This window comes from Phodopus roborovskii, unplaced genomic scaffold (genome assembly GCF_943737965.1).
Source record: "Phodopus roborovskii unplaced genomic scaffold, PHOROB, whole genome shotgun sequence".
Lineage (NCBI taxonomy): Eukaryota > Metazoa > Chordata > Mammalia > Rodentia > Cricetidae > Phodopus > Phodopus roborovskii.
The window spans coordinates 5,277,508-5,305,161 of record NW_026126514.1 but is presented as its reverse complement, the minus strand read 5'-3'; the positions used below and the strand labels follow the sequence as shown (position 1 = coordinate 5,305,161).

Sequence of the window (27,654 nt, the reverse complement as noted above, 5' to 3'; positions counted from 1 at the left end):
CAAGTGTGTGGAGGTGCCTGCTGAGGTCAGAGACTGTTCAATCCACTGCAACTGAAATTTCAGGTAGTTGTGAGCCACCAGATACGGTGTTCAGAACTGGACTCAGAGAGTAGTAAATGCTCTTAGCCAGTAGGCTATCTCTCTGGTCCTAGGATTCCTGGGGGAGGGGGGTGTTAGACAGGGTTTCTTTGTGTTAGCCTTGGCTATTCTGGAATTAGTTCTATAGACCAGGCTGGCTTTGAATTAACAGAGATCCATCTGCTTCCGCCTCCAGAGTGCTAGGTTTAAAGGCATGTGCCACCACCATCCCACCCCAGTATTCCATTTTTAATGGGGGAATTTAGTCAGCATTTGAGCATTTAATACAAGAAAACACTTTTCAGAGCTAGGAATATATCCTAGTGGTGAAATGCTTGCCTCATGCATTTCATTCTCCCATTTTTTGCTCCCTCAGAACACACATAATCATCACTAAGCAAGAACATTACATTACTTGTAAATTACCCTCTGTAGCTGAGTGTTATTGTATCACCCCTTTAATCTACATAGTGATCCACATGCACATACACAATGAATAAATAAATAAATAAATAAATAAATGTAACAAATAAAAGTAAATACAAAAAGATTTAGGTGGTGGTGGTGGCACAGAAACTGTCAGAGCTAGGAAATTGTGCACACCTTTAATCGAGCACTTAGGAGGCAGAAGCAGAAGGATCTCTGAGATCGAGGCCAGCCTGGTTTAGAGTGAGTTCCAGGACAGCCAGAGCTGTATCAAAAAACAAAGAAATTAATTCTGTAAAACTTTTTCTGTTGTTGTTACTTTCACAACCAAACCCGAAATAATGAGAGGAATGTGTGGATTTACACTGTAAGGGATTTAAACATCTGGATTTATCTATGAACAATATTGTACCCTAGATTTTCAGTAATCCATTTAAGGTTGTTTTTTGTTGTTGTTGTTGTTTCCTTTTTGAGACAAGGGCATGCTATGTAACCCTATCTGGCCTGGAACTCCCAGAGACTCACACATATCTCCTGAGTGATTAAGCTGAAATGTGTACACCACCACCAACCTGTCATAATATACTTTCTTCAAGATACATTTTAAGAGATATTGGAGAATTGCTTATTTTAATTTTTCTTTTCAAGACAGGGTTTCTCTGTATTGCTTTGGAGGCTGTCCTGAAACTTGCTCTGTAGACCAGGCTGGCCTCGAACTTACAGAGATCCACCTGCCTCCTGAGTGATGGGACTAAAGGTGTGTGACCACCAATGCCCAGCTTATTTTGATTTTTTTTTTTTAAGAATTTGAAAAAAAAAAATTTTTTTAAGCAAAATTGAGTAAAAAAAAAAAAAAAAAAACCTCAAAACCTTGAAGATCAAAAGGAAATTATGAGTAGTTGGCCCAGATTTCCATGTCTTTCAGATAAATTAATTGACCTGAGAAGGTAACTTTTCCTATGGCTTGAAACCCAAGCATCCAAGCAGGGGCATTGGGAGTCCAGACTCATGTAAATACTGGGTGAGGGTGGCAGGCTCAACACAAGAGATGGAGTAGCTGTGTTGGTCAACTCAAGGTTTGATTTAGAAGCCCTGCCTCAGTGAATAATATGGAGGAGCCATAGGACTGATTACCAACAGAAACCTCTGGCCTCCATAGGCAGCTAAACATGTGCACGTGCATGCAGATATCATATATACATTCAGGCCACATACATGTGAAAAGCAAAGATCTCATGTAAAGTGTCTGCTTTGTACTGAAATTTGGCTTGTATGTGACTAGCTTAACTTACAATAGACATTTTGCTTTGATACTGCCTAAAATGTCTGTCTGTCTTACCCAGAGTCATCTCCTGTACCACTGAATCGTAGAAGTTCTGGCCGACAGGGAGGCGTTCATGAATTGTCTGCCTTTGAACAGCTTGTTGTGGAATTGGTACGGCATGATGATAGCTGGCCCTTTTTGAAACTTGTTTCTAAAATCCAGGTAATACTATAACTAGACTTTATAAAATATGTTCATTCATTGCCTGATTTGCACCTGTTTACACTGCTGAATCCTTTCCAAAAGGTTGCTTTCTATACTGAACAAAACTAAGACTACACAGCATTGCCTTTAGTCCCTTCTGATCCTGTAATTATTTTGTATTTTTAGACAAGATCTCATATGGCCAGGTTGCTCTCAGATACTTGAGATTTATTTAGTTGCGGTTTATATGTATATGAGTGTTTATATGTATGTGTACTGTGTGTATACAGTGACTGCAAAGGCCAGGAGAGGGCATCAGATCCCCTGGAACTTGGTGGTAAACCACCATGTGTGTGTTGAGAACTTGAGCCCAGGTCCTCTATAAGAGCAGTAAATACTCTTAACTACTGATCCATTTCAACAGCCCCATAACTGATTCTTTATAATGATGACATTGTCTTAAAATAAATTTTCTTTGGGGCTGGAGACATGGCTCAGAGGTTAAGAGCACTGTCCATTCTTCTAGAGGTCCTGAGTTCAATTCCCAGCAACCACATGGTGGCTCACAACAATCTATAATGAGATCTGGTGCCCTCTGCTGTCCTGCAGGCATACATGTAGACAGAATACTGTGTACACAATAAATTAATCTTTAAAAAAATAATTTTTATGTAAGTATTCACTGAATGAATCTAACTTAATATCATCAATGGTATTTCTCTTATATGTTGGTTATCAAACTATAGCATGCCTCAGAATCATTTTAGAAGGCATAGTAAAACATACCTGAGGGCCAGATGTGATAATGCGTGCCTTTTGTCCCAATACTGGGGAGGCAGAGGCAGAAAGATCTCTGAGTGTGAGGCCAGCCTGATCTATATAGTAAGTCCTAGAACAGCCAGAGCTACTTAGTGAGACCCTATTTCAAAAACCAAAACAGGCAAATATACTTGGGTCCCATCTCAGATATCTTATTAATTTAAATGGTGTGGGTTGATTCTTAGCCATTGGTTTGTATCCCAACAAGTCCCCAAGAAAAAGCTGTGGTCCTTGTCTGAAGAGCACACTGGTTGTGATATGAGATGGCCAGTCTAAGTAAGGGGTATGAGATGGTGTTGTGTTTGTATATGGGTAGGATGGGGCCTGCTATTTAACAGTGATAGGGTAAAGTTATAGTTCTGTAATAGAATTATAATAGCAGAACTGGAGAGATAGCTAAGCAGTTAAGAGTACTTCCAGAGGACCCAGATTTGGTTCTCAGCACCCATGTGGTAGTTTACAACCATTTCAGTTATAACTTCGGTTACAAGGATCCAACTCTCTTCTTCTGGCCTCCACAGGCACCAGAAATGCACATGGTATACGCACATGCACACATACAGGGAAGGAAACATCCATACACATAATGTAAAAATAATAGCCAGGTGATAGGTGCACACCTTTAATCCCAACACTTGGGAGGCATAGGCAGGTGGATCTCTGAGTTCGAGGCCAGTCTGGTCTGCAGAGTGAGTTCCAGGACAGCCAAGGCTACACAGAGAAACCCTGCCTTGAGAAAATCCAAATAAATAAGCCTTTTTTCCAAAGTCAGGACTAGAGAGATGTGACTAGGCGCTTAAGAGCCTTGGTGGTGTTCAGAGGGTGAAAGAACAGCTCCCAGTGCGCATGGCTGTTGACTCACAACTACCTGTAACTCCAGCTCCAGGAAATTGACAGCCTCTTCTGACCTCTCATGCATAATCATACTCAGGCACACAAATAAATAAAGTAAATTTTTAAAAGTTATAATATTTTAGAAGTAAAATAAAAAAAAAGATGTTGATTGAACATTTTCAGGGAAGAGAGTAGCCTGATTTAGAAATGTTATATGGGACTGTGAAAAGGACATGCTCGGTATAAGTATATACACAGTGAAATTTAAATAATAATAATAAGAGCCAGAGTGACACATGCTTGGAAGGCTAAGGCAGGACAGCTGTGATTTAGAGGCTAACCTCAGAAAGAGAAATAAGGCTTCAGAGAGTGCTAACATTTCAGGGTGAAAGGACTATAGGTAAGGTCCTAGAAATGATGATAGTGTGAGAAATGGATAGCTTCAATTAAGTAGAGGCTGTGGCACGGTTATATAAGACTTCACTTGTCACTGTAGCAAAGATTTCAAAATGAAAAAAATGATCAGGGGCTGGAGAGGTAGTTCATTGGTTAAGAGCACCTGCTGTGCGAACATGAGAACCAAAGTTCAGATCTCAATGACAGTCTAACAAGTTGGGCATCCCACACATGCCTGTGTCTCCAGCTCTAAGAAGAGTAGAGATGAGCCAGGTGTGGTGGCACATGCCATTAATCACAGCACTCAGTAGGCAGAAGCAGGAGGATCTCTGAGTCTAACGCCAGCCTGGTCTACAGAGCGAGTTCCAGACAGTCAAGGCTGTTCATAGAGAAGCCCTGTCTCAGAAAACAAAAAAGAAAATGTTATGGACACATATTGACAGCTTATAGGGAAAACCATGAGTAAAACTTGTATTTTGTTTGTTTTTTCACAATAAATTGCATTATCAAACAAGTTTCTACATCATTATAGCTACTCAAAATGACATGTTTTAATAGAATAGTATTCATAAACTGATATTAAGTTGCTTTTCTGGTATAAAATTCATTTAACCATATGTCCATTAATTTTTTATGCTATGAAATACTGAATTATTTTACAGGTTCCAGACTACTATGACATTATTAAGAAGCCCATTGCCTTAAATATAATTCGAGAAAAAGTAAATAAATGTGAATATAAATTAGCATGTAAGTAACTTATATTTTCTTTTCATTGTTTTTGTTGATTAAGCTATTTTATTTTGTTTTAAATGTTGTACATTAGTATAGTTGGATGGATGGCAGGCAGCCTATGCTATCCCTCACATTCTTATCAGTACATACTGAGATGAAAGGTGGATTGAGTTAAGTAAGTGAAGACATTTGTAGAGGCTTATCTCTAAGGAAGAATTGGTTTTTGTGTTTGGATACTAGAGATTGAACATAGGGCCTCATAATGAGCCAAGAAACTGCCCCATCTCTCTAGCCAAGTTCTTTGTAAATACATAATGCATATAAGCGGGCTTACTTTTCTTAGTAACTTTTCCACTGTACAAAGCTTGTTTCTGATGTATGTAGTTTCATTCCTAATCTTATTTCTCTCTCTCTCTAGCTGAGTTTATTGATGATATTGAGTTAATGTTTTCGAACTGCTTTGAGTACAACCCTCGGAACACAAGTGAAGCAAAAGCTGGGACTCGGCTTCAAGCATTTTTTCATATTCAAGCTCAAAAGCTTGGACTCCATGTCTCACCCAGCAGTGTGGACCAGGTTAGCATGCCACTCACTGCAAAAAAGTCACGGGTCTAGTTTTGTCCTTCTAAAGGCTGTATGTGAAGAAAAACAAGAATCGTTCATAAAAATGGAACATTAAATCATGCTCTAAAGCAGATGTGAGTATAAAGCAATAACAGCTAGTCGACCACATCCAAGTGTGGCCTGCACTATATTCTCAATTTTAATATTAAGCACTCAGGAGAATGTAGGAAAGGGTTCCTTTGCTACAGTTTTTGTTCAGTATCTACTAAGTTTAATAGATGTATTGGATATAGTACTGGTTTACAGAGGTTTTGTACATTTTGAGATCATTCATGTGTTCAGGTTATCTTGGAAAATATCTTTTCATCTATGATTTATTTTGTTACTGACCTTTTAGGAGTTATGATATTAAAGAGGATTTATCTACACAGATGAGTCTTCTGGAGCACAGTTTAGAGAGTGTGTGTCTTCAGACTTGTTTAATGGGCACATGATTTCAACACTACACATGAATGAATCCAGTTGTCTACCCCTGACTTCCTGTAGCCAGTGCTAACTGAATTTAACTAGATATTTATTTAGCATTCAAAGTCATTTGTGAATTTGTTTTGTATTTATAAAATTTATACTTGGAAAATGTTCTTTAATTTTTTAAAAAAATTTTACTGTTTTTGTTTTATTTCTCAAACATTCTTAATGATTTAAAAAAAATGCCCCCATCTCTCCTCCCTAATAACAGTTCCCCGGTTTTACAAATGATAAATTTCTGTGTACAAATAAAATGATACATTTTTTCATGTTTTCTGAATTCTGAAGTTTTTTTTTCAAATTGAAGTCAGTCTCATTATTAATATCTATAGATCATAGAAACCATGCAGACAGTGTTTCATTGTCTGGGTGGAAGATGCCTCCCGTTGGTAGCAGTAATATTCTTTCACATACTCTCTTAAGATGAAAGAAGTATGTTGAGTCCTGAGATTGAAGGCACATGCTACAGTGCCTGACTCCAACTAAATCCTTGATTTTAGTGGTCTTGGTGGTGCAGGCCTGTAATAGTAGCCCTCAGTACGAAGAAGCAAAAGGATCACAAGTTCAGGGCCAATCTAGGCTACACGGTGAGAACCCGACTGGATTAAATTCAAATGCCCCCTATAGGCTCTGTATTTGAACATTAGGTCCCCAGTTGGTAGTGCTGTATGAGGAGAAAGGTGGCTTTAGACCAGGCAGTGGTGGTGCATGCATTTAATCCCAGCACTAGGGAGGCAAAGGCAGGTGGATCTCTGTGAGTTTGAAGCCAGTCTGGTCTACTGAGCGAGTTCCAGGACAGGCTCCAAAGCTACAGAGAAACCTTGTCTGGGGGAGGAGAGAGAGACAGAGAGAGAGGGGTGGTCTTAGCAGTGCAGGTGGTGGTGGCACACACCTTTAATCCCAGCATTTAGGAGGCAAAGGCAAGTGAATCTCTGAGCTCAAGACCAGCCTGATCTACGGAACAAGTTCCAGGATGGTCAAAACTACACAGAGAAACCCTGCCTCAAAATAAAATCAAAACAGAACAAAAAACTGTGGCCTTGATGGAGGAAGTATATCACTAGGGGTGAGACTTTGAGAGCTTAAGACTTCACCTTCTTCTGTTCTCCTTCATATGCCTGCTTGAGATGTGAGCTCTCGGGTTCCCGTGCTAAAACTCCCTACCCCAATGGGTCCCTCTGGAACCATAAGTCCAAATAAATTCCTACAGAAGTTGCTTTGTTTGTGGTGTTTAATCACGTCTTATTTTTTTAATTGCTCGATTACAATTGCAAAGAGTGCTACATGGGAAAGAAGCCAGTATGTCTTGCTTTGTGTGCCTGGCCGCCTATTGACTGCTGGGCACTGCGTGACTTCTCAAACCCTGGAGCTAGAGTGGACAGAGCCCTCCTTTCTCAATGCTAGTTTTCCCTGAGTGACTTGCCTTCCTTCACAAACAAGTGTAAAACAGATCAAGTTCCTGTGATGGCCAACAGATGTCACTGTGCTTCCCTTTAAATTTAAAACCAGGGCTGGAGAACTAGCTCAGGGTTAAGAACAAGTCCTGCACTTCCAGAGGACCAGAGTTCAGTTCTCACCACCCACCTAGAACAACCCACATCCCTGGGCTGACTTCAGCTCCATGGGAGCCGACACCTTCTCCTGACATTTGTGGTTATCAGTGTGTATATGCATACACATAAATAAAAAATGAAGTAGATCTTTAGAAAAGATTTTTAACACTCAAGGCACAAGGAACAGTTAGTTTCATAAAGGGCCCAAAGCAGCTTGACATGGCTGTACATAGCCCAGGCTGCCTGCAACAGGATCCTCCTGCCTAGGCCTTAACATTGCTAGGATTATAGGAGTACACCCAGCTCTCAATACATTTGTTTTTAGTTTACATTAAAAAGAAGTTAACCTTCAATGACAGGCATGATGGCACTCAGGAGGCAGGGACAGGAGGACCACTATAAGTATGAGGTCAGTCTGGTCTACAAAGTGATTTCTAGGCCAGCATGTGCCAGGGAGGCTTGGAAATAGGAGGATCATAAGGCCAGTTTAGGCTATACAGTGATACGCTCAGAAAACAACTAAAGCTGCTGGTGGAGATGGTGGTAGACGCCTTTAATCCCAGCACTCAGGAGGCAAAGGCAGGCAGATCTCTGAGTTTGAGGCCAGCCAGAGCTACCAAAGAAACCCTGTCTCAAAAAACAAAACAAACTTTTAAAGGAAGGAAAACAACAGAAGCTAAAATCTTTGTGTTACAAGAACACTATAAAGAAAGCAAAAGCCCACAGAATGAAGGTATATTTTTTTTCAAACTGTACCTGGTGAGGGATTTGTATCCAAAACAAACAACTCTTATAGATCAGTTAAAAGATAGTCCGGGGGGGAGGGGGGGTGGGAGAAATGACTCAACAGTTAACAGCTTTTGCTGCTCTTGCAGAGGGACCACAGTTCTGTTCCCAGCACCCACTCAGACCAGGTGGCTCACAAAGGTACGCAACTCCAGTTCCCGGGGACCGGATGTCCACTTCTAAACTTTATAGATACACACACACATACATGTGCATGCTCATGCACACACACACATAAATTAGAATGTGTGCTTAATTTTAAAAAAATAATCCATTCCTAAGACTTTGGATATTTCTCCAAAGAAAATTCAAAAAGTATATGAGAAGAGGCTAAGTGGTAGCTGATCTTTATAATTCTTGCACTCAGGAGTCAGAGAAGGAGGATCATAAGTTAGCAGCTAGCCTGGGCTACATAATGTTTCAGACAGCCTAGACTACACTGAGGCCTTATCTCTGGAGAGGGGACTAGCAGAATACAAAAAGGGGAACTGGAAAAGGGGAGACTTATTTTCAGGAGTGGAGAACAACACAGAAGGAAAGGAAGTGGGGTATTTAACACTAAGGATGTTTGAAAATGCCATAGGGGACCGTATTTTATATTTATTTAAAGTTATACATAAATTTAAATGAAGTTAAATTACACATAGATAGTCTAAATGAAGTTATGCCACTTAAGGTGACAATGTTCCTCCAAGAGCCATAGATTTTCCAAACTCCAAGCTGGGTATGGTATCTTAAACCTTTAGTCCCGGTACTCATAAGGTAGAGGCAGGAGGATCTCTGTGAGTTCAAGGCCAGCCTACTCTATATAGCAAGTTCCAGGACAGTCAGGGCTATGTAGAACCTGCCTCAACAACACACATAATGCCAAACACAAGGAACTTCATTTTGTGTTGTTGGTCAAGGGAGTCTGGAAGACTCCCAAAACTATAGGCTGCTATTGCCCTTGGTTGTCTCCCAGAAATAGAAGGTAATATCTTATTTCTGAAGTCACCACGTACTTCAGACAGAGGATTTGCAGGAATTAAGCTGGACCTGACCTGAAGTCTCCTCCCTGGGGACCAGCTCTCATATCAGAAGGAGCAGCCAGTAGTCCTGCCCAGATGTGATGTAATCACAACCCAGATATGATGCCTACCAACAACAATGACCAGCATGGTGAGATATCCCAAAAGGTGCAATAGTGTCACTTGTATCTTGGGATTTAAGGCTCACTCCATAGGAGGGAAATTCATGCCTAATTCTATAAACTGCATGGCTGGTGAAGCAGTGGGACCAGGAGATCCTACTACTGCTGCTACTTTCCTAGACCAGTATAATTCCCAACTGCATTTTAAATACTTACCCATATACCCACAGGGCAGGTAGCCTCACCTCTCATCAAAGAAGCTACTTTAGATTTAAAAAAAAAAAAAAAAGCCACAACTGGTCACAATGTCTAGAACAACTGGCTGTGGGATGCCCAGCCCCAGCTGACACATCTAAACAGAAAACCCCTGCTCTTAAGACTCAGGGGGGTATCAAGAGAGTAGGAAAGATTGCAAGAGCCAGAGAACCAGGAGGGGATGTCTGCTGTGAGACAGGAGATCTGCACCCAGAAAATCCCATTAGAGTTGCTAAGCAACACCAACTGACATAGCAACATAGATGGGGGAATTCCCACAGGCTTCAGCCCCAGAAGAACTACAGGTTGCTGGAATCAGTCATCTCCAGGAACAAGCCCCATGGCAGGTTAGCCAATCCTGAGAGGTCAATCATGAACACATATGAGCTGCCCCCATGGTCTCAGCAGACTGTGTGTGCGTGTGTGTGTGTACACATACATGTGTAACAATTATACTTAAAGAAAAAGAGGCCATGAATTTGAGAAGGAGTTGAGGGAACACAGGAAGAACTGGAGCAAAGAGGGAAAATGGTGGAAATACAGTAATCATATATGAAATTCTAAAAAGAAATGAAAACAGAAAAAATGAACAAAAAACAAAACACAATTGAGATACTGTATCACAACCACTGATGACAAAAAAAAAAAAAAAGATGAACAGATCATCATATCAGTAAGGACTGGAGAAATTGGACTCTGTAATCCTACCTTGAGGACAGGCTTATAAAATGGTACAATTTCTTAATTTGTTTTTAAGATGTATTTTCATTATTTTTTAAAATTGTGTGTATAGGAGCGTCTGCATGTGGGTATATACAATCCAGGTCAGGTGCCTGCAGAATCTAAAAGAGGTTCAGGTCCTCTGGAAGAGCAATATATGCTTTTAACTAATAAGCCATCGCTCCCAGCCTTGACACGTGTTCCTTAACCCCTACACTGCCAGCAAACAGCTTTTCTACACTCAAGGTTGAACTTAGAGAAGAAACAGCAGGCATCCTGTGCTCCAGTCTGAGGCCTGTGACTCACCCCTGATCCACAGAACTCACCGTGGGTCTTACACATCTCATTGCTAGTTCTAATTTAGGATCCTGACCTCACAGTACAGGAACTTAGCAGTCTGAGTCACATGAAGGCTTCACAGAGGTAGCAGTAGTGAAATGCTGTTCCTTTTATGAGTCCCACCCTGCTTTCACTATATTCACAGCCGTGTGACATCACCACTATCAAATTTTAGAACACTTTCACCTCCCCAAAGGAGGCAACCCCCATACTGACTTAGGTCCCTCCACATTCTCTCCTCCCTGCCCCAGACAAGCACAAGGCTACAGTCTGTAGGTTTTCCGGCTCTGGATTCACTATGTAATACATGGGGAACTGGCTTCGTTCACTTTGAAAAGCACTTTTAGGTTCACCCAGGTATTTTGTCACTGCAAGTCCACCACTGCTCTCATTTTAAACATATTCTGTGGCATGGGTACACTTCCTTTACCCACCTACAGTGGTGGGGGGTTGGTACTTCAGTTGGTTGCAGTCTGGGGTTGTTATGAATAATGTTTCCTTGAATTTTCACATGCAGATTTTTGTGTGAATATATGCTTTAATGTTTTTGGGATATGTACATAGGAATGAACTTATTGGGTTTTATGGTAGCTTAATGTTTTTGCAGATAGTTCACAGCTTTAATTCCAGCATTCAGGAAGCAGAGACAGGAGCTGTGAGCCAGCCGGACAAACAACAGCAAGTTCCAGGCCAGTCACAGGGAAAGTGTCAGACTCTGTTTCAAACACTTTTTTTTTTTTTGAGCTGGGTGGTGGTGATGTACACCTTTAATGCCAGCACTCAGAAGGCAAAAGCAGGCAGGTCTCTGTGACCAGCCTGGTCTACAAGAGCTAGTTCCAGGACAGCCTCTAAAGCCACTGAGAAACACTGTCTTGAAAAAACAAAAATAAATACATAAAATAAATAAGTAAATAAATAAATAAATCTTTTTTTATAATTAAACTGATTTTCAAAATGGTTTTACCAAAGCTGGGCATTGTCATGCATTGTCCCAGAATGTAGAAGGCAAAGACAGGAAGCCAGTCTCAGCAAACTAGTAAGTTTGCTGAGTCTGAACTACATGAGATCTTGTCTCAAAAAAACAAAAATGAGCTGGGTAGTGTTGGTGCATGGCTTTAATCCAGCACTCAGAGACAAAGGCAGGGAGATATGTGTGAGTCTGAGGCCAGCCTGGCCTACAAAGTGAATTCCAAGACAGCCAGGGCTACACAGAGAAACCCTGTTTAAGCAAAACAAAATTGCTGGGTCATAGGCATAAGCCATCATGCCCAGCTGTCCTCTTTTAAAACAAAACAACTTTTTTAGATTTTATGTGTGTGTTTCACCTGCAGGTATGTATGTGGGCCACATTTGTGCCTGGTGCCCAAGGTGAGAAGAGGGTGTCCAATCCCCTGTAACTGGAGTTACAGATAGTTGTGAATCACCCACCATAGGTGCTGGGGATTGAACCTGGGTCTGCATGAGCAGCAAATGCTCTTAATCACTAAGCCATCTCTCCAGTACATCCCCCAACCCACCAGCCCTTCTTTTTTTTTTTTTTTTTTTTTTTTTTTTTTTAAGTAGGGTCTCTTGTAGCCCAGGATAGCCTTAAACTCTCTGTGTAGCTGAGGATGACCTTGAACATCATTAGATGTTCCTGCTTCCTGCCTCTGCCTTCCAAGTGCTGGGACTTTAGTTATATGCCAGCATACCTGGTTCATGTGACATGGGGGATCAAACCAGGGCTTTGTATACACTAGCATTCCAGCAAATAAGCTGCATCTCCAGCCCCAGCTTCCCTCTCTACAGCACCAAAACAGTTTAAATGTATTATTTCAGCTCCAAAAAGTCAAAGACAAAAAGGATTCAAACCCTTAAATAACTTACAACCAACGGGAAGCAGAACCTGTAACAAGTACTATTGTTTTATTATTTAGTGTAATATAAAATATGTGGGGAGACAAAGATGAACTCAAGGAAAGAGAGACAGGAACTACATCTGAGCTGAAGGGGACAGGCTTGCATATGGCTAATGTCACAGTAGGAGGGACATTAGCATCTTTGGAACCCCAGCTTCTGTAGCGGTGGCTGCACAAACCTTCTAGGCTGAGATGGGAGTATGGGGGGTGGGGGGGAGGTCTGAAAGGAAGTGCTCAGAAACACTCACCCAGGAGTGCACCTGGGAGGCAGAGGCTGACAGATCTGTGAGTTTGAGGCCAGCCTGGTTTATGTTGGGAGTATCAAGCCAGCCAGGGGTACATTGTGAGACCTTGTCTCAAAACAAAAGCCAAACACAGCACAACCCAGAGGCCCACACAGGGCAAGTCACCCCACCTGCCCGCCTGCCTGCTACCTCTCTCCTGCTTCCAGGGTTGCACACTGGGAAAGCGCTCTCTCTCTCTCTCTCTCTCTCTCTCTCTCTCTGTCTTGTTATTTATTTTAGCAAAGTGAACAACGGATTAAGGAAAAGTGAGAAAGTAGGGGATGGTGTGATATGCAGCTTTTTGTTGGTGGTTCTTTTTGTCTTTAAGCAAAGGAGCCCATCTTGGTTTCTGGTGAACATAACTCAGAGCTAGGGTGGCAGATGATCAACAGTCACCAAAGCCACCCTGGTGGTTCCAGAGTTTGTAGTGTCACACTGAAGAATAAAGAAATGGAGACAAGGCGTGAACAGTGCAAACACAGATTAGGGATAAGAGAAAAAAAGAATTCAGTGAATGGGATGGGCTCCAACAGAGGATTACCTCTTTTACTTTTAATCTCTAAGGTAAGTACAGTTAAGAAAATGAGTAGGAGGGAGTGCAAGCCTTTAATCCCAGCACTTAGAAGGGAGAGGCTGGTAGATCTCTAGGAGTTTGAGGCCAGTCTGGTCCACAGAGCAAGTCACAGGACAGTCCAAGCAACACAGAGAAACCCTGTCTTGATAAAAACCAAAAAAGCCTGGTGTTGATGGCACACGCCTGTAATCCCAGCACTTGGGAGGCAGATCTCTATGAGTTTGGGGCCAGCCTACCCTTCTACAGAGAGAGTTCCAGGCCAGCCAGGGCTACATAGAAAAACCCTGTCTCAAAATAAACAAAAAAGAAAATATGTATATTAAAAAAAAAAGTAAAAGAAGGGCTCAGCTCTCTCTCTCTCTCTCTCTCTCTCTCTCTCTCTCTCTCTCTCTCTCTCTCTCTCTCACACACACACACACACACACACACAGAGAGAGAGAGAGCTTTCAACACAATTACCAAATCAAATGCTTAAGTCCTTTCTCCCTCCACAGCTGTAAACATGTTTTTTTCTAGTAATTCCAATAGATCCCATTTACAGGGGAAAAGAAATGTAACCCTAGTAGCTACTGGTTTTATCTAGATTATGAGTCTGTCCAAGGCATCTCCAGAGCATTATGAAAATGCAACCTGGTCTCTATGCCTGGCCCTCTTCTCACAGGATTACAGATGTGAGCCAACATTCCTGCTTATCATCCTGCCTTTGCTTAGTACTTCAATAAACTGGGGTAATAATTATGGTGTTTTTTCTGATCTTAGTGGGAGGAGGGGGTCTAAACCCGGGGAAATGGGGTACTATGCCAGCAATCCCAACTCTTGGGGGATGGAGACATGGCGATCAGTTCAAGGTCATCTGCACCTACATCGTGAATCCGAGACCCGCACGGGCTACAAATGAGACACACGAAGAACAGAGAGATCTAAACGAGTCGCCCAAAGTTGGGGGTCTTCCAAAAGGACCCCGAAATGCTCCAATCCTGACCCTCCCTCGGTGGAAAACGCAGGTGAAGGAAGCAATTCTACCCCACCGCCACATCCCGTTTCCTCACGGAGCGGTGCCCAGAGTCCGCAAACCGCTCGAGCTGGCGGGGTCTAGGCCCCCGAGATGGCCCCGGCTGGTCGCTGCGGCCATTCCTGCCCGCCCGGGGCTCCCGCGGCCACCGCGCTTTTCCGCTAGCGGCCCGGGAGCTCCGGGGTCAGGCGGAGGACACGGGCGGGCGGGGGGCGGGGGCGGGGCCGGACCACGTGACCGCCGCGCCCGCCCCGCGGCCCCCGAGCCCGCCGCCCGCTCGGCTGCAGCTCCCGGCGTGCCCCGCACTCTCTGCTGCCTGCCCGCCCGCCCGTCCGCCCGCCGCCGGCCCCTCCTTCTCCTCGTCCCAGTGCCACCGAGCCGGAGCCCGAGCCACCGCCGCCGCAGCCTCAGCCGCGGGCACTATGGTAAGGTGGGCGCGCCGGCGGGGGATGCAGGGCGCGGCGCGGACCCCCGCGCGGCCGCCATCTTACCCGGCCCGGGGCCTGTGCGGTGGGCCGCTCCCGCGTTGTGGTTCCCGCGGCTCGAGGCCCTGCGGCAGGCGGGCCCGGGCCTGCGGACGCTCGGATTCCTAAGGCGGGAGGGCCGGGCGCCGGCCTGGCGCGAGAGGGTCCTCGTCCGGCCGCAGCCCGCGTGCCGCCCAGCCCCGCGCTGCCGTGAGGTTGGTGGGCGTCCAGAAGCCCTTGGGTGAGGGTCCCGGAGGCCCGCCGTGAAACCGCTGGGAGGACACTGAGCAGGGGGAGACCCTTGCTGAGACGCCTGCTCGCCGTGGGGACCCGTTCCCAGGACCCGTTACTCCCAGAGCGCTGCCAATGGGCGGCGGGGCATTCTGCTGTAGCCGCGGGCGGCTGGAGTTTACACTTGACTCTCTTTCCTTATGAGGAAGCAGCAGCGGCTAAGATGACTTTAAAGAAAGGAAGGGGGAAAAATAGTAGAAGCATTAACTGGAATCCAGAAGCGTATTTTTTTTTTAAGGCCTGCCGAGTTGACACAATACAGAAGGTATTTTTGCTGCTGCTCCCGAAGCTCTGACATCACCCAGTGAAATAGGAAACATTTCAGGCATGGGTCAACTCGTATTTGTCCCTTTCCACCTCCCGTTTGCCGTTTTCTCTGTACCGCTTTGAGAAGGATGAATGGGCAGTATGAGTTGGAAAATGTAGCTGTGCCTTCTGATCTTTAAATGTGACAGATCTAATTAGGACTGCTTGAGTTTGGTGCAGTTTCTTATAGCCTGCCCAAACTGAAGTGAGTGAAGCTTTGTTAGTCCAGCAGTAATTTTGGTTGAAGCCAGAATACTTGTTCTAAATCCCTGTCCTTTGTTTATTTTTCAGGCATCTGGAGTTACAGTGAACGATGAAGTCATCAAAGTTTTTAATGATATGAAAGTAAGAAAATCTTCTACACAAGAGGAGATCAAAAAAAGAAAGAAAGCAGTTCTCTTCTGTTTAAGCGATGACAAAAGACAAATAATTGTAGAGGAAGCAAAGCAGATCTTGGTGGGTGACATTGGTGATACTGTAGAGGACCCCTACACATCTTTTGTGAAGTTGCTACCTCTGAATGATTGCCGATATGCTTTGTACGATGCCACATACGAAACAAAAGAGTCTAAGAAAGAAGACCTAGTATTTATATTCTGGTGTGTAAAAACAAAAGAAAAAAGTACTTTTAAAAATGCAAGGATTATTATTATCATAGTCAGTTTTGCCTGTGTTTTTCTTTTGAAATTCAACATTTTCTCCCCCCATAGGGCTCCTGAAAGTGCACCGTTAAAAAGCAAGATGATTTATGCTAGCTCTAAAGATGCCATTAAAAAGAAATTTACAGGTATAAACATTGACTGTTTTGTGCAGAGAAAAAAAAGTTTCTTTCTTAATTACAATAAGGTTAATGGATGTGTCCTTTTCTCTTTTTTTTTTTAGGCATTAAACATGAGTGGCAAGTAAATGGCTTGGACGATATTAAGGACCGCTCCACACTGGGAGAGAAACTGGGAGGCAGTGTTGTAGTTTCCCTTGAAGGAAAGCCACTATAAAATAATAGCCAAGTGCCATCTGATCTTAAGGGGCTTCCATTTCTCCAGCTCAGTCCACTGGAATCGTATTGGGTTTTGTTTTTTGTTTATTCCCTTTCAACACAATGATGAATGAATGAATATAAGAAGCCTGTCAGTGATTGCCATTAGGCTGTTTAATACGGTTACTTTTATGTAGAACCCAAGGAATGCCTTCCCCATCTTATTTTAGCCAAAACAACTGGTTACATGCCTTCCTTGCAGTGAGCACTACAATGGATGTGATTGTCAATGTGAATAGCTTAGAGTACTACAAAGGGTAAGCTAATTGAATGCCTTGAAAGTATTATCCACTGGTCATATGGTAAACTTTTTTTCAGTATTATTTATAGTTGCACTTGATTACAGTTCTGAGGCGCTGGAGCATTTGTACACCTCACCTGCCTTGGCAAGCCTATTTTTGTGACATGGCAGCACAGATTTAATACTATGCGTTTAAAGCACTTTTTTTTAAAAAATGTGTTTAATCCCTTAAAAAGAATGCCAATTAAGTTTCATTACCTGTCATTGATTTATCTTAGTACCTCAGTGTTCATTCCTCTTACCTGCATATTTTCTTCAATAGCTATGTTGACATCTTTGGTTTCCCATTGAGTATACACTACTGAATAAATGTAGGAGTTTTATGTTTACCGTATGAGTCTTGAAACAGTACAGATACTTTGAATATCAGTCATGATGGCAATTTCTGTATAAAAGAGCCTTAAATGGAACATTGTTTTGAGATCAAATTCCCTACCCTGACAAAAGTGGCCACGTTGCAATAAAAATTGTGGCATATTACAGAACGTTGCCTTGTTTTCCTTGGAAATTTTGTAAATTGTCATGTGAAAATTTAGGGTAAACATAATTAAGCTCTGCACTGGTATTTGAGATTTCCTTTTCTTTATTGTAACACTCATAATGTCTCCAGATTGTTGAATTTCTTTGGTTTAAAAATATCTTAAAACCACTTATATACAATCATTAAAAGGGTAGTTCTTTTATAAATATGTTTATTTATGTCATAATACGGAGATCAGAATTTTTTTTTGCACTGTGGCATACTCCAGTATCTTATTTATCCTCTAGATAAATTAGGATATTAATTCACAGTTATATTACTAAATAATTTTTTTTGAGAAGTAGAAGTAGGATGTTTTTATTACTTGGTCATAATGAAAGTAATTTGTGACATGTCATCTAAAGATTTAATAATGATTCTGATGTTTAGGAACATTTATTTCAGCTATGATCCTTAACATCTTTTCCAAATTGAATTGGAAAAAAATTGGTATAGCAGTCTTAAACATTTAGCAATGGGATTTGGCCGTGGTCCAGAGTGCTCTCCTTATAGAGAATTTGATCTGCTCAGTGTGCGCACTTTGCTATTAGCCAGAGCTATTTATGGCAAACACATGCTTTTGTATCTTGTCATAGTCATCCACAGATGGCAAAACTGGATTTGATTCTACCGGTATGCAAGACAGGCGTGCTAGTGAGCAGTCAGTTGTGTCTCTGAACTTTAACGCTTTTATCAGAATATAGGAAGTGAAAATACCCTCTTTTTTTAAATGTATGGAAGTAATTTAAGTATGATTACATTTTTTTATACTTTTTTGAAAGATTTTTTTTTTCAGATGAGAACATTAAAATGTAGCTGTTAAATGTCTAGACTTCCATTTAAAACTATAAGAATGATTGGGATCTTTTTAGCACTAAGCAATTTTATTTCAGCTTTCCAGCTGTCCCTGTGAGTTGTTCCAGACCTTTCCGTGGCTTTTTGGTAAGGCTGCTACTAAGCAAAGCATGAAAATGGTAATGTGTACTAAACAATATGTTTAACTGATCTTTGCACCAAAGGACTTTTTCACTAAGTTATTTTATTCTTCCAAAAATTAAGAGATTTCTAAAAAGTAAAGGAATGACCTTTTGTGTTTATAGCTGATTTCTCAATTTCTTTATGTTTTTTTAGAATAATTTCTGAAATTAAATACTGCTTTATACTATGATACTTTGACTTTGTTAGATTGGCAAATATATTAACATAGTTAAATTCATCTTTAAAGTGCACATATGTGCCTAGAGCCAAAAATTGATTTAATTTAATTAATAATCATATGTTGAGAATAATTTGACATCTTCTTTTACAATCATTTACAGTGAAACAATGTTCCAGTTAGCTTTAAAAGGTATATGGTGCTAATTAGTAAAATATTGAAAGCAATATTTTACTGCTAGCTTGCAAAATTATAAGTGTTTTAAAAAATAAAATACATGAAAATATTTAAGGCTGTTGAGATGTGTTTACTTCTATTTTAAAACATTGAAAGTTGGAAAACTAAGAATGTAGCTTAAAGAGGGAACACTATATGCAGGACTTTTCAGGATTTTGGTTAATAAGCTTTCATTTAGAAATCCTGCTTTTAGGCCAGAGAAATGGTTTAACGTAAGACCACTCCACTAGCCATGGAAGCCTGGCAGCCTGAGCTCAGTTCCCACGTAAGGGTATAGAAGAACTGGCCCTTCAGCATTGTCCCCTGACCCCCACACTTAGAAGGAAGACACACACATCATGTACACAGAGACATAATAATAATAGTAGATACGGTTCTAGAAATTCCATTTTCAAAATTAAGCTTGATGACACATGTGAAATGCTAGCACTCAAAACATTTTAGAAATAGGATCAGTGCATCAAGGTCACTTTCAGCTACATAGGGAATTCCAGGACAGCCTGGGCTACATGACTTTTAAAAAAAAAAAAAGTATCGATGAGTATAAAAGCAATTGTACCATTTTTAGACAATAGAAAGAACAGTTGGCATTTTTCCTAAACTGACTTTCAGCTGTTGTTTTTCATCACTAAAAAAGTATGGCCAGCATTAAATATTTAATGTGCCTGTTTAGCAGATTACAAAGCCTCGGAGGCTTTCAATACTCTGATACAGGTCCTTTGTTAGAGCTAATTTATGGGATTTTTTTTTTTTTTAAAAAAAAGGTTTATTTGTATTTTTAAATTTTTATATGTATGGGTGTTTTGCCTGAATATGTGTGTGTGTGTGTGTGTGTGTGTGTGTGTGTGTGTGTGTGTGTGTGTGTGATGCCTGGGGCCTGAGGAGGTTAGAAGGCAACCAACCGATCCTGTAGAACAGGAGTTACAGATAGTTGTTAGCTGCCATGTAGGTGCTGGGTCCCAGGTCTGAAAGAACATGTGCTCTACACTGCTGGGCCACCATTTTAGCCCTTATGATGCAATCTTTTTAAAGTGGTTTCACATTAAGGAATAATCTCAGCTGTGGTGAATAAATAATTGAAAGGCGTCCGTCTTGTAAAAAGATTTAATTCAGATGTGGCACATGCCTAATCCCAGTACTCAGTGGTTAAAGCAGGAGGACTGCAGTAAACTTGAGGCTAGCCTAGGCTATGGAAAATAAACTACAACAAAAAACCTGAGGACTGTAAATAGCTCAGTGGGTAAAGGTCTTGCCACTGAATCCGACATCCTGAGTTTGATCCTGAGTTCACATGGTAAGAGAATCAACTCCCAAAAGGTGTCCTCTGACTTCCTCATACTTAACACACACAGATAATTAATAAATAAATAAATAAATAAATGGGGGGGGACTTAGTCCTATCTTTATTTTCAAATTTAGTAGTAGTTACGATATACAAAATGACATGAACATTCATTTTGAATATAAAAGCTACTAAAAAGCTGATGTTGTGGTGCAAACCTATAATCCCAGCATTCAAGAGATTAAGGCAGGATCAGTGCAAGTTTGAGGTCAGCCAGTGTAACATAGCAAGTTCCTGGCCAAAACTATGAAATAAAACCCTGTACAAACAAACTGAGGACCTTTGAATGCAACGGTTGCTTTTTATATTGAACAGGTTTAAGGCTTTTAATTTTGCATTGTTTGCTTGAGATAGTGTCTCCCTATATCACCCTGGCCAGCCTGGGACTCACTGTGTACAGCAGGCTGGCCTCAAACTCAGATGTGCTTGCCTCTGCTTCTTGGGTGATGGGATTAAAGATACACAACATCACACCTGGTGAGTTTCAGGTATTTCAAGCCACAATGTAGGGAAAGATATCTACCATATCTGACATCAAATGTAGTAATGCTAGTGCTTCGAAGTGCTGGGAATCAAATCTGGTTGTGCTGCCAGGCAGTCCTGGAAATACTTTGTAAATATAAAAAGGTTTAGACCATTTGCCTTTAAGAATTTGTCCATTTTTATTTTATGTGTCTGAATGTGTGCCTATGTGGATGTGTACCATGTGCATGCCTGGTGTCCAGGGAAACAAGTAGAGAGCAATAAGAGTAATAGATGGTTGTAAGTCACAATGTGGTGCTGGGAACAGAATCCAAGTCCCCTGCAAGAGCAGCAAATGCTCTTAACAGATGAACCATCTCTCCAGCCTCACCACTTGCCTTTAATTGGTGGCCCATGCCTTTAATCCCAGCACTCAGGAGGCAAAGGCAGGCGGATCTCTGTGAGTTCAAATCCAGCCTGGTCTACAGAACTAGTTCCAGGGCAGGCTCCAAAGCAAAACAGAGGAACCCTATCTCTAAGAAAGGAAAAAAAAAGAGAGAGAGAGAAAAAGACAAAAAGCCTGGTGTGGTAGCATATACCTATAATCCCAGCACTTGGGGAGCTAAGGTGGGAAGATCATTGATTCTGTTTTTGTGACAGTTGCACTTGATCTCACAGTTTAAATACTAATTAGTTGCTATGGAATATCTGGTTTAGAAGTTTATCTTATAGGGTGCTAGGGTGAGTCTGTTAGGTGCTTTCTCTGCACCCATGTAAAAGCCAGGCCCAGCCATATACAGCTGTGATCGCAGTGTGCGTGCGGGCACACACACACACACACACACACAATTATATATTATAGTTAATGTAGCTTCTGTATTAATGTCAGTAACATTTAACATTTCACTATTCTGGGTGTCTGATGTATGAGGACTGAGATCTGGCCTTTTTGAAGAGAGCAGGGCTTTTCCAGACAGGGTTTCTGGCTGTGCTGGAAATCACTGTAGACCAAGCTGGCCTCACAATCACCTGCCTCTGTCTCCTGCGTTCTAGAATTAAAGGCATGTGTCACCTGGCTCTATCCTTTTGCCTCCAAATGATTTTGAAGTGAAAGGAAAGAAAAGGTCATAAATATACTATCCGTGGTGTTGAAATCTATGACCTTATGATTTTTTGAGTCAAGGATCTCAAGTAGCTCAGGTTAGCCTTGAACTCATTATATGTAGGAAGGCCTGGCTAAGGTTTCAGAGGAGAAGAATATTACTATGTATCCTAGAGACTATTGTGATATTTTGGTGAAGAAAATGGCTGATTTTTGCCCTTATCTGAAGTCTGCCTGATGCTAAATTGAAGTTTTGGATTAATTGCATTGGCAGAGGAAATTTCAAATCAGCCTAATATTGACTTTGTCGTGTGGTTATTAGTGTTTACTCTTACGAAGATCTATAATAAAAAGGAGCAGGCTAAGCAAGAGAAATGTACAGTTCAAGGAGAAAAGGGACACCTGGAAATGCAGTGGAGCTAACTCCTGTGTTCAAGGAGATAAACAGATTAAAGAAAAGCCTGACAGTAAATGGCATGAAGGGAATGGGGACAAGACTCCACCCAGCTAGGTTTCCAATCTGTTAAAAGGAATTAGGGGAGAGTTTAGGGTTGGGTGTGGTGGTGCGCACCTTTATTTAATTCAGCACTCCAGTGGCAGAGGCAGGCAGATCTCTGAATTCTCGGCCAGCTTGGTCATGAAGTCAATGAAACCATTGAGAACAAAACGCTGGTAAAAATGTATTTGAGGGGCCCATGTTCCAGCCCCAGCAAGTAGCAGAACTTGGCATCTTCAGCCACATGGTTCTGGCTTTAGAGTCAACGACAGAAGAAAGGGGTTATGGGATCTAATTTTGAGACTAAGGGAAGCTGCAGAGGCCAGGTGTGTGTCAGGGGTTTCCCTGCCTGGAGGACTAGAGAGGTCATTGTGTGAAGCTGTGAAGGTGAAGCCTGGATTGCTTTGGAGGCCCCAAGATGTTGGAGATGCCGGAGCAGTGGGACACCTGTCTAAGTGGAAGCTCTGGCTCAGCTCCCACTCCTCCCATTCCAGACCCTGCCCCTCAGAAAGCCTGCCAAGGGTCAGCTCTCTGCCTTCCTGGGAGTGCTGTGCTTTGCTTTCTTCCGTTTATTAAATCTAGATTTATTAATTTGGTCTGACTTGGCTTACTGCCTTAGCAGAGGATACCCATTAACAGGGGATCGGATACTTAATGAGCTTGGTGCCTAGTACCTGCTAACCAGGAATGGAACCAGCCAGAGAGAGAGAAGTGCATTGTAGTCAACAAAGCTGAAAGGAGTTGGAGATCTGAAGATCGCTTTGACACCAGACATGGAGATGGAGAGTTTGCCTGCTTTGATCCAAAATCTCCTCACTATGCTCCCTTTTGGAATGGGAGCATATATTCTGTGCCATGTGTATGTTAGAAGTATGTGACCTACTTTGTATTTTGATTTTACAGGGGATTACAGTCAAGTGATTGCATGAATCTCAAAAGAGACATTTAACTTTGGACTTTTAAACATTGTTGAGTGTGCGATAGACTGTGGGGACCTTTGAAGTTGGACTGGATGCAGTTTTGCATTATGATATGACTACCGACTATGGCAGGAGGGAAGGCCAGGCCCTGCCTGGGCTGATCAATTCAGCTGTCATCCAGGCCCGAATTGTTGTTTGAGTCAGTTCACCCCACATCTACCCCATCTATGTGCTGCTGGAGCACATGAAGGGGCTGGTACCACAGAGCCAGAGCCAGAGCCACAGGATCACCATGACTCTGGGCAACAGCAGGATAACAGGAATCTCAGTGATGGTCCAGTATTGATGATGTGTCAGAACCAGCTGGGTAGCGGTGGCACAACCCTTTAAATCCAGCACTTGAGAGGCAGAGACAGGCAGATCTCTGTGGGTTTGAGGTCTACAGAATGAGTTCCAGGACAGCTGGATCTACATAGAAAACCCCTGCCTTGAAATCCCCACAAAATAAAAAAAGAAAACAAAACAACCCCCCCCCAAAGAAACCAGCACCTTGAACCAGACCAGTGACTGGATGCAACAGACGTAGGCATATAAAGCTTTTTGGGCAAAAAAGTCTACAGTGTGACGTACTACAGCTTCCAGTGCCACTGTGATGAACAAATATGTGATGGAGAGGTGAGAAAGATGGAGAAATAAAGCAATGCATGTGTGGTAGAGAGAAGTGGGACTAGAGGTGCAACAGCTGTGACAGATGTGAGGAGGGCTACAATTGATGGAGGAACAGGTTGTTGTCCAATAGGGCCACAGGGTGATTTGCAGCAGCCTGGAGCATGTGCATTCTCAGCCCCTGAACAAGCTGCCTGGCTGCACAATCTCCCTGGCTCTGAGCAATAACAGGATGCTCCAGACTTGCTGGATTGGACCTTCTTAACAAACCCTCCATGGTCTGTGCTTCTTCCAGAGGCCATGCTGGTCAGTGGCCTGTGCTTTGGCAGAAGGCCCTATGGTCCTGCCACCAGAGACCAAGCAGAGGTCTTTGGCACACACTGATGTTGGAGACCATGTCGATGTTTATAGTCTATGCTGTTGCCAGAAACCATATAGAAGCCCAGGACCCATGCTCCCGATGACGATGACGGTAAAGAGCAAGAAAGCTACTCTTGTGGAGGTATCAACAACTGCAGATGCAGTCGAGAAAGAAACAGAAAGGCTTCTGTAACAATCCTTACCTCCACCCCAGCCCTTCCCACCCCGGAAAAGTAACAGCCTAAAAAGGAAGTCATCAAAGAGAACTCCTAAAAATTGTGGTAAGGATGCTTAAGTGTAGCTCTTACAACTGATGTCTTCTGGTGGGGGTGCGGGTGGAGAGGACTCAGTTTTCTTCAGGGGCTGGCCACTGGGAGTTTGACCTGCTCCAGTGAGTATATGGACAACACAAAATAGACTTTCTTTTTCTTTCTTCTGTTTTTAGAGGGTGGTGATGGGAGGTCACAAAGGTTGGGAAGCTGACATGAAAGGACTCAGAAATGATTGTGATCAGGGTGCATGATGTGAAATTCCCAAATGATCAAAAAAAGATGAAAAAAAAGTGAGAATATTGATTTTCAACTTCGATACTATTACATTTTTAGTAACATATATTCACTGAATATTTGCTACTTTAGGATTATCTTTATTATGAAGTTGACTTAGTTGAGCACATTCCTTCTTTTTACTTTGTGTTTTTATCTACTTGCCAAAGAAACATGTTTTAGTTTTTTTCTTTTTTGTTGTGTCACTACAGTGTTGGGGATGGAACCTAGAGCTTCACCCGTGGTAAGCAAGGACTCTAGCATTGAGGCACAGGAGCAGGTGCATAGACTCAAAAATCCTTTATTGTGGTATACCAAGGAAGTTGTATTTTTTTAATAAAAGTCTGAGGATTAGAGCCTTTGTATGAAGAAGGCACTAATAGCTACTGCAGAGAGCACAAGGCATACATGGAGCTATGCAACCTCAAGATTCTTAGATTCCCTGAGAACTGTTGTTGCATTGCTTTAAATAGACTTTAAGTGAAGTGACTACTAAATAAAATGTAAGTCTTACCTCATGAGGACACAGTGAGAAGACACCATCAATAAACCTGAAAGTAGGCTGATAGACACTACTTCATCTACTTACTCTTGCTCATGGATTACCAGCCTCTAGAACAATAAGAAACATTTCTTAACTTTTTTATCAGCAGAAAAAAAAGGCATTGCTAAATTGACAATAAAAAACTAAACTTGAATTTATTTTTCTTTGTTTGGTTTTTCAAGACAGGTTTTCTCTGTGTAGTGTTAGAGCCTATCCTGGAACTAGCTCTGTTGACCAGGCTGGCCTCAAACAGAGATCTGCCTGCCTCTGCCGCCCAAGTGCTGCGATTAGAGGCATGTGCCACCAACTCCTGGATAGAATAATTTTTTGAGGCAGTATCTCACTATATAGGTTTGGTTGGCCTGGAACTCACTATATAGACCAGGCTGACCTCAAATTCATAGAGATGCACCTGCCTCTGCTTTCCCAAGTGCTGGGATTAAAAAAACATTCCACTACACCAGCTGTCTATAAAAATTTTAAACAAACAAACAAAAAAAACAGATAGAAAGTTACATAGATAGTAGTAATTATAAAAGAAGACAAGAGTAACTATATTAAAATTGAATATATTATGTGTTTTATTTCTAAGAATTTTTATAATTAAAAAATTATTTTATAAAATAGACTTCAAGAGAATATTACCAAAGACAGACAGATAGTGATAAATGGGTGAGTCAATTCATCAGAAAGAAAATGACCAACAGGGTATGATGGCACATGACTTTAGTGCCAACACTTAGGAGGCAGAGACAGGAAGATCTCTGTGAGCTTGAGGCCACGTAGTGAGTTTCAGGCCAGCCAGAGCTACATAATGAGATCCTGTCTCAAGAAAAGAAAATGACCATAAGTGTATCAGTCTAATAAAAAGAATTTCAAAATTCTGGAGAGATGTGCAATTAAAGAAAGAGATAAGCTCACAGTTATAGTCAGAATGTCAGAAAGATGATTTGGTGATAAAGACACTTGCAGCTGAGATAGAGAACATCTTCCACAAATTGTCTTCTGGGTTACCGTGCATATGCCATGACATGCTTGGGCATGCTTACTCAGATGCACACACACACACACACACACACACACACAGAGTTTCTTTTAATTAGTTAAGCTGGGGGTCATAGTGCCCATGCATGTAATCCTAGTACTTTAGAGACTCTGGCAGGTGATAGCTGAAGGCCTGCATGGGCTACATAGCAATACCCTGTCTTTAAACAAGTACACACCCGGGGTTGGGATTGTAGCTTGTAGTAGAGTGTGTGGTGAGCATGCCCAAGGACCTGATTTACTGTTTTAAATATTTAAAAAATTATATGTATTTGTTTGGAAGGAACATTCGTGTGCCATGGTGAGCATGTAGAGGTAAGAGGACAACTTGTGGGATTTGGTGCTCTACTACTGAGTTCCTAACACCCTGGATGGAACCTGGGTCATCAGGCTTGGAGACAAGTGCTTTTCCTGCTATATCATCCTGCCAGCCCTAAAGGTGTCACCTAGGTTGCCCTTAAATTTATGATCCTCCTCCTTCTGCCTCTTTAGCATCACAACTGGTAATTTTTATTTATTTTTTTTTATTTTTTCTACTAGTTCTTTTTTTTTTGTTTAATTTTATATAACAAAGTCCAATTAAATGAAAACAAACATTTATACACAATATTTGGGAATTTGGGCGTCGTTCTTTCCAAACTACTTCCTGCTGGTAAGAGGCGCTGTCTTGGGGGATTCGAAGAAGATTCAGCTGTAGTCTGTAGGGCTGTTTTGTCCAGCTGTTTGGAATGTAGGATCAGCTTGTACTCTGTTTCAGGCGGTCTGGCGTGATCAAACCACGTTAGTCTGGAAGGAATCCACATCTTTTCATTTTCTGTGGAAACAAAAATAGAAATCCTTTCCCCCAGTAACTTGTTCTTCAACTTAAATTTTGGAGTCAAAGCATTTTTTTTTTTAATTTATTATTTTACATGTCGATCCCAGTTCCCTCTCCCTCCCTCCCTCCCTCCCCTCCAGCCCTCCCTCCCTCCTTCCTTCCCTTTTGCCCTCTCTGCCCTCTCACATGCACTCTAAACACCCTCCCCTCCCATCCCCCCACCACAATTCCATATGTAGGGGAATGCCATCCAGTTGGGGTCATGTAGATCTGACAGGTCATGTGAAGTAGAGACTAGGGCTTCTCTCCTATCTCTAGAATAAGGCAGTTATCCCTCCATGGGGCATATGTTTGCAAAGTCCTTTTGTGCACCAGGAATACATCCTGGTTCCACTGTCTGAGGTCTCTTAGACTGCTCAGTCCTTCTGGCTGAGACCCATATTCAGGGGTGCCTGAGTCAGTCCCATGCTGGCTTCCCAGCTATCAGTCTAGTGGCCCTTAGCTCCTCCTTGTTAAGGTAAGCTGTCTCTATGTACTTCTACCGCATGGTCTTGTCCTCTCCATCTGCTTCTGGGTTCTAGTTTGACTCAGTGTTTATGTATGGGTGTTTGCTCCTATTTTCAACAGGCATTAGTTGAGGACTCCAT

At 42.0% G+C, this 27,654-nt stretch overlaps 2 protein-coding genes across 6 annotated transcripts in view; both read left to right on the top strand.

Moving 5' to 3' along the window:
- Baz1a (bromodomain adjacent to zinc finger domain 1A) overlaps positions 1–6,128 on the top strand; it is a 79,383-nt gene extending 73,255 nt beyond the window's left edge. For all 5 annotated transcript variants that reach the window (XM_051195832.1, XM_051195833.1, XM_051195836.1 and 2 more), the window contains 3 exons: positions 1,848–1,990; positions 4,684–4,771; positions 5,175–6,128. In XM_051195832.1, coding sequence (XP_051051789.1) covers positions 1,848–1,990; positions 4,684–4,771; positions 5,175–5,371 — 428 coding nt within the window. In that variant the 3' untranslated portion in view covers positions 5,372–6,128. The remainder of the gene's footprint in view (positions 1–1,847; positions 1,991–4,683; positions 4,772–5,174) is intronic.
- Positions 6,129–14,706: 8,578 nt separating this feature from the next.
- On the top strand, positions 14,707–17,281 carry Cfl2 (cofilin 2). The gene is made up of 4 exons (XM_051195861.1): positions 14,707–14,823; positions 15,751–16,058; positions 16,170–16,246; positions 16,342–17,281. Exons 1-4 carry the CDS (start codon positions 14,821–14,823, stop codon positions 16,452–16,454), a joined length of 501 nt encoding a protein of 166 aa, XP_051051818.1. The 5' UTR covers positions 14,707–14,820; the 3' UTR covers positions 16,455–17,281.
- Positions 17,282–27,654: the final 10,373 nt, after the last annotated feature.

Bases quoted from the DNA above. Each gene is read 5' to 3' on its own strand.
- Cfl2 (XM_051195861.1), top strand. The intron at 16,059-16,169 runs GTGTGTAAAAAC...CTCCCCCCATAG, and splicing joins GACCTAGTATTTATATTCTG to GGCTCCTGAAAGTGCACCGT. The intron at 16,247-16,341 runs GTATAAACATTG...TTTTTTTTTTAG, and splicing joins CATTAAAAAGAAATTTACAG to GCATTAAACATGAGTGGCAA.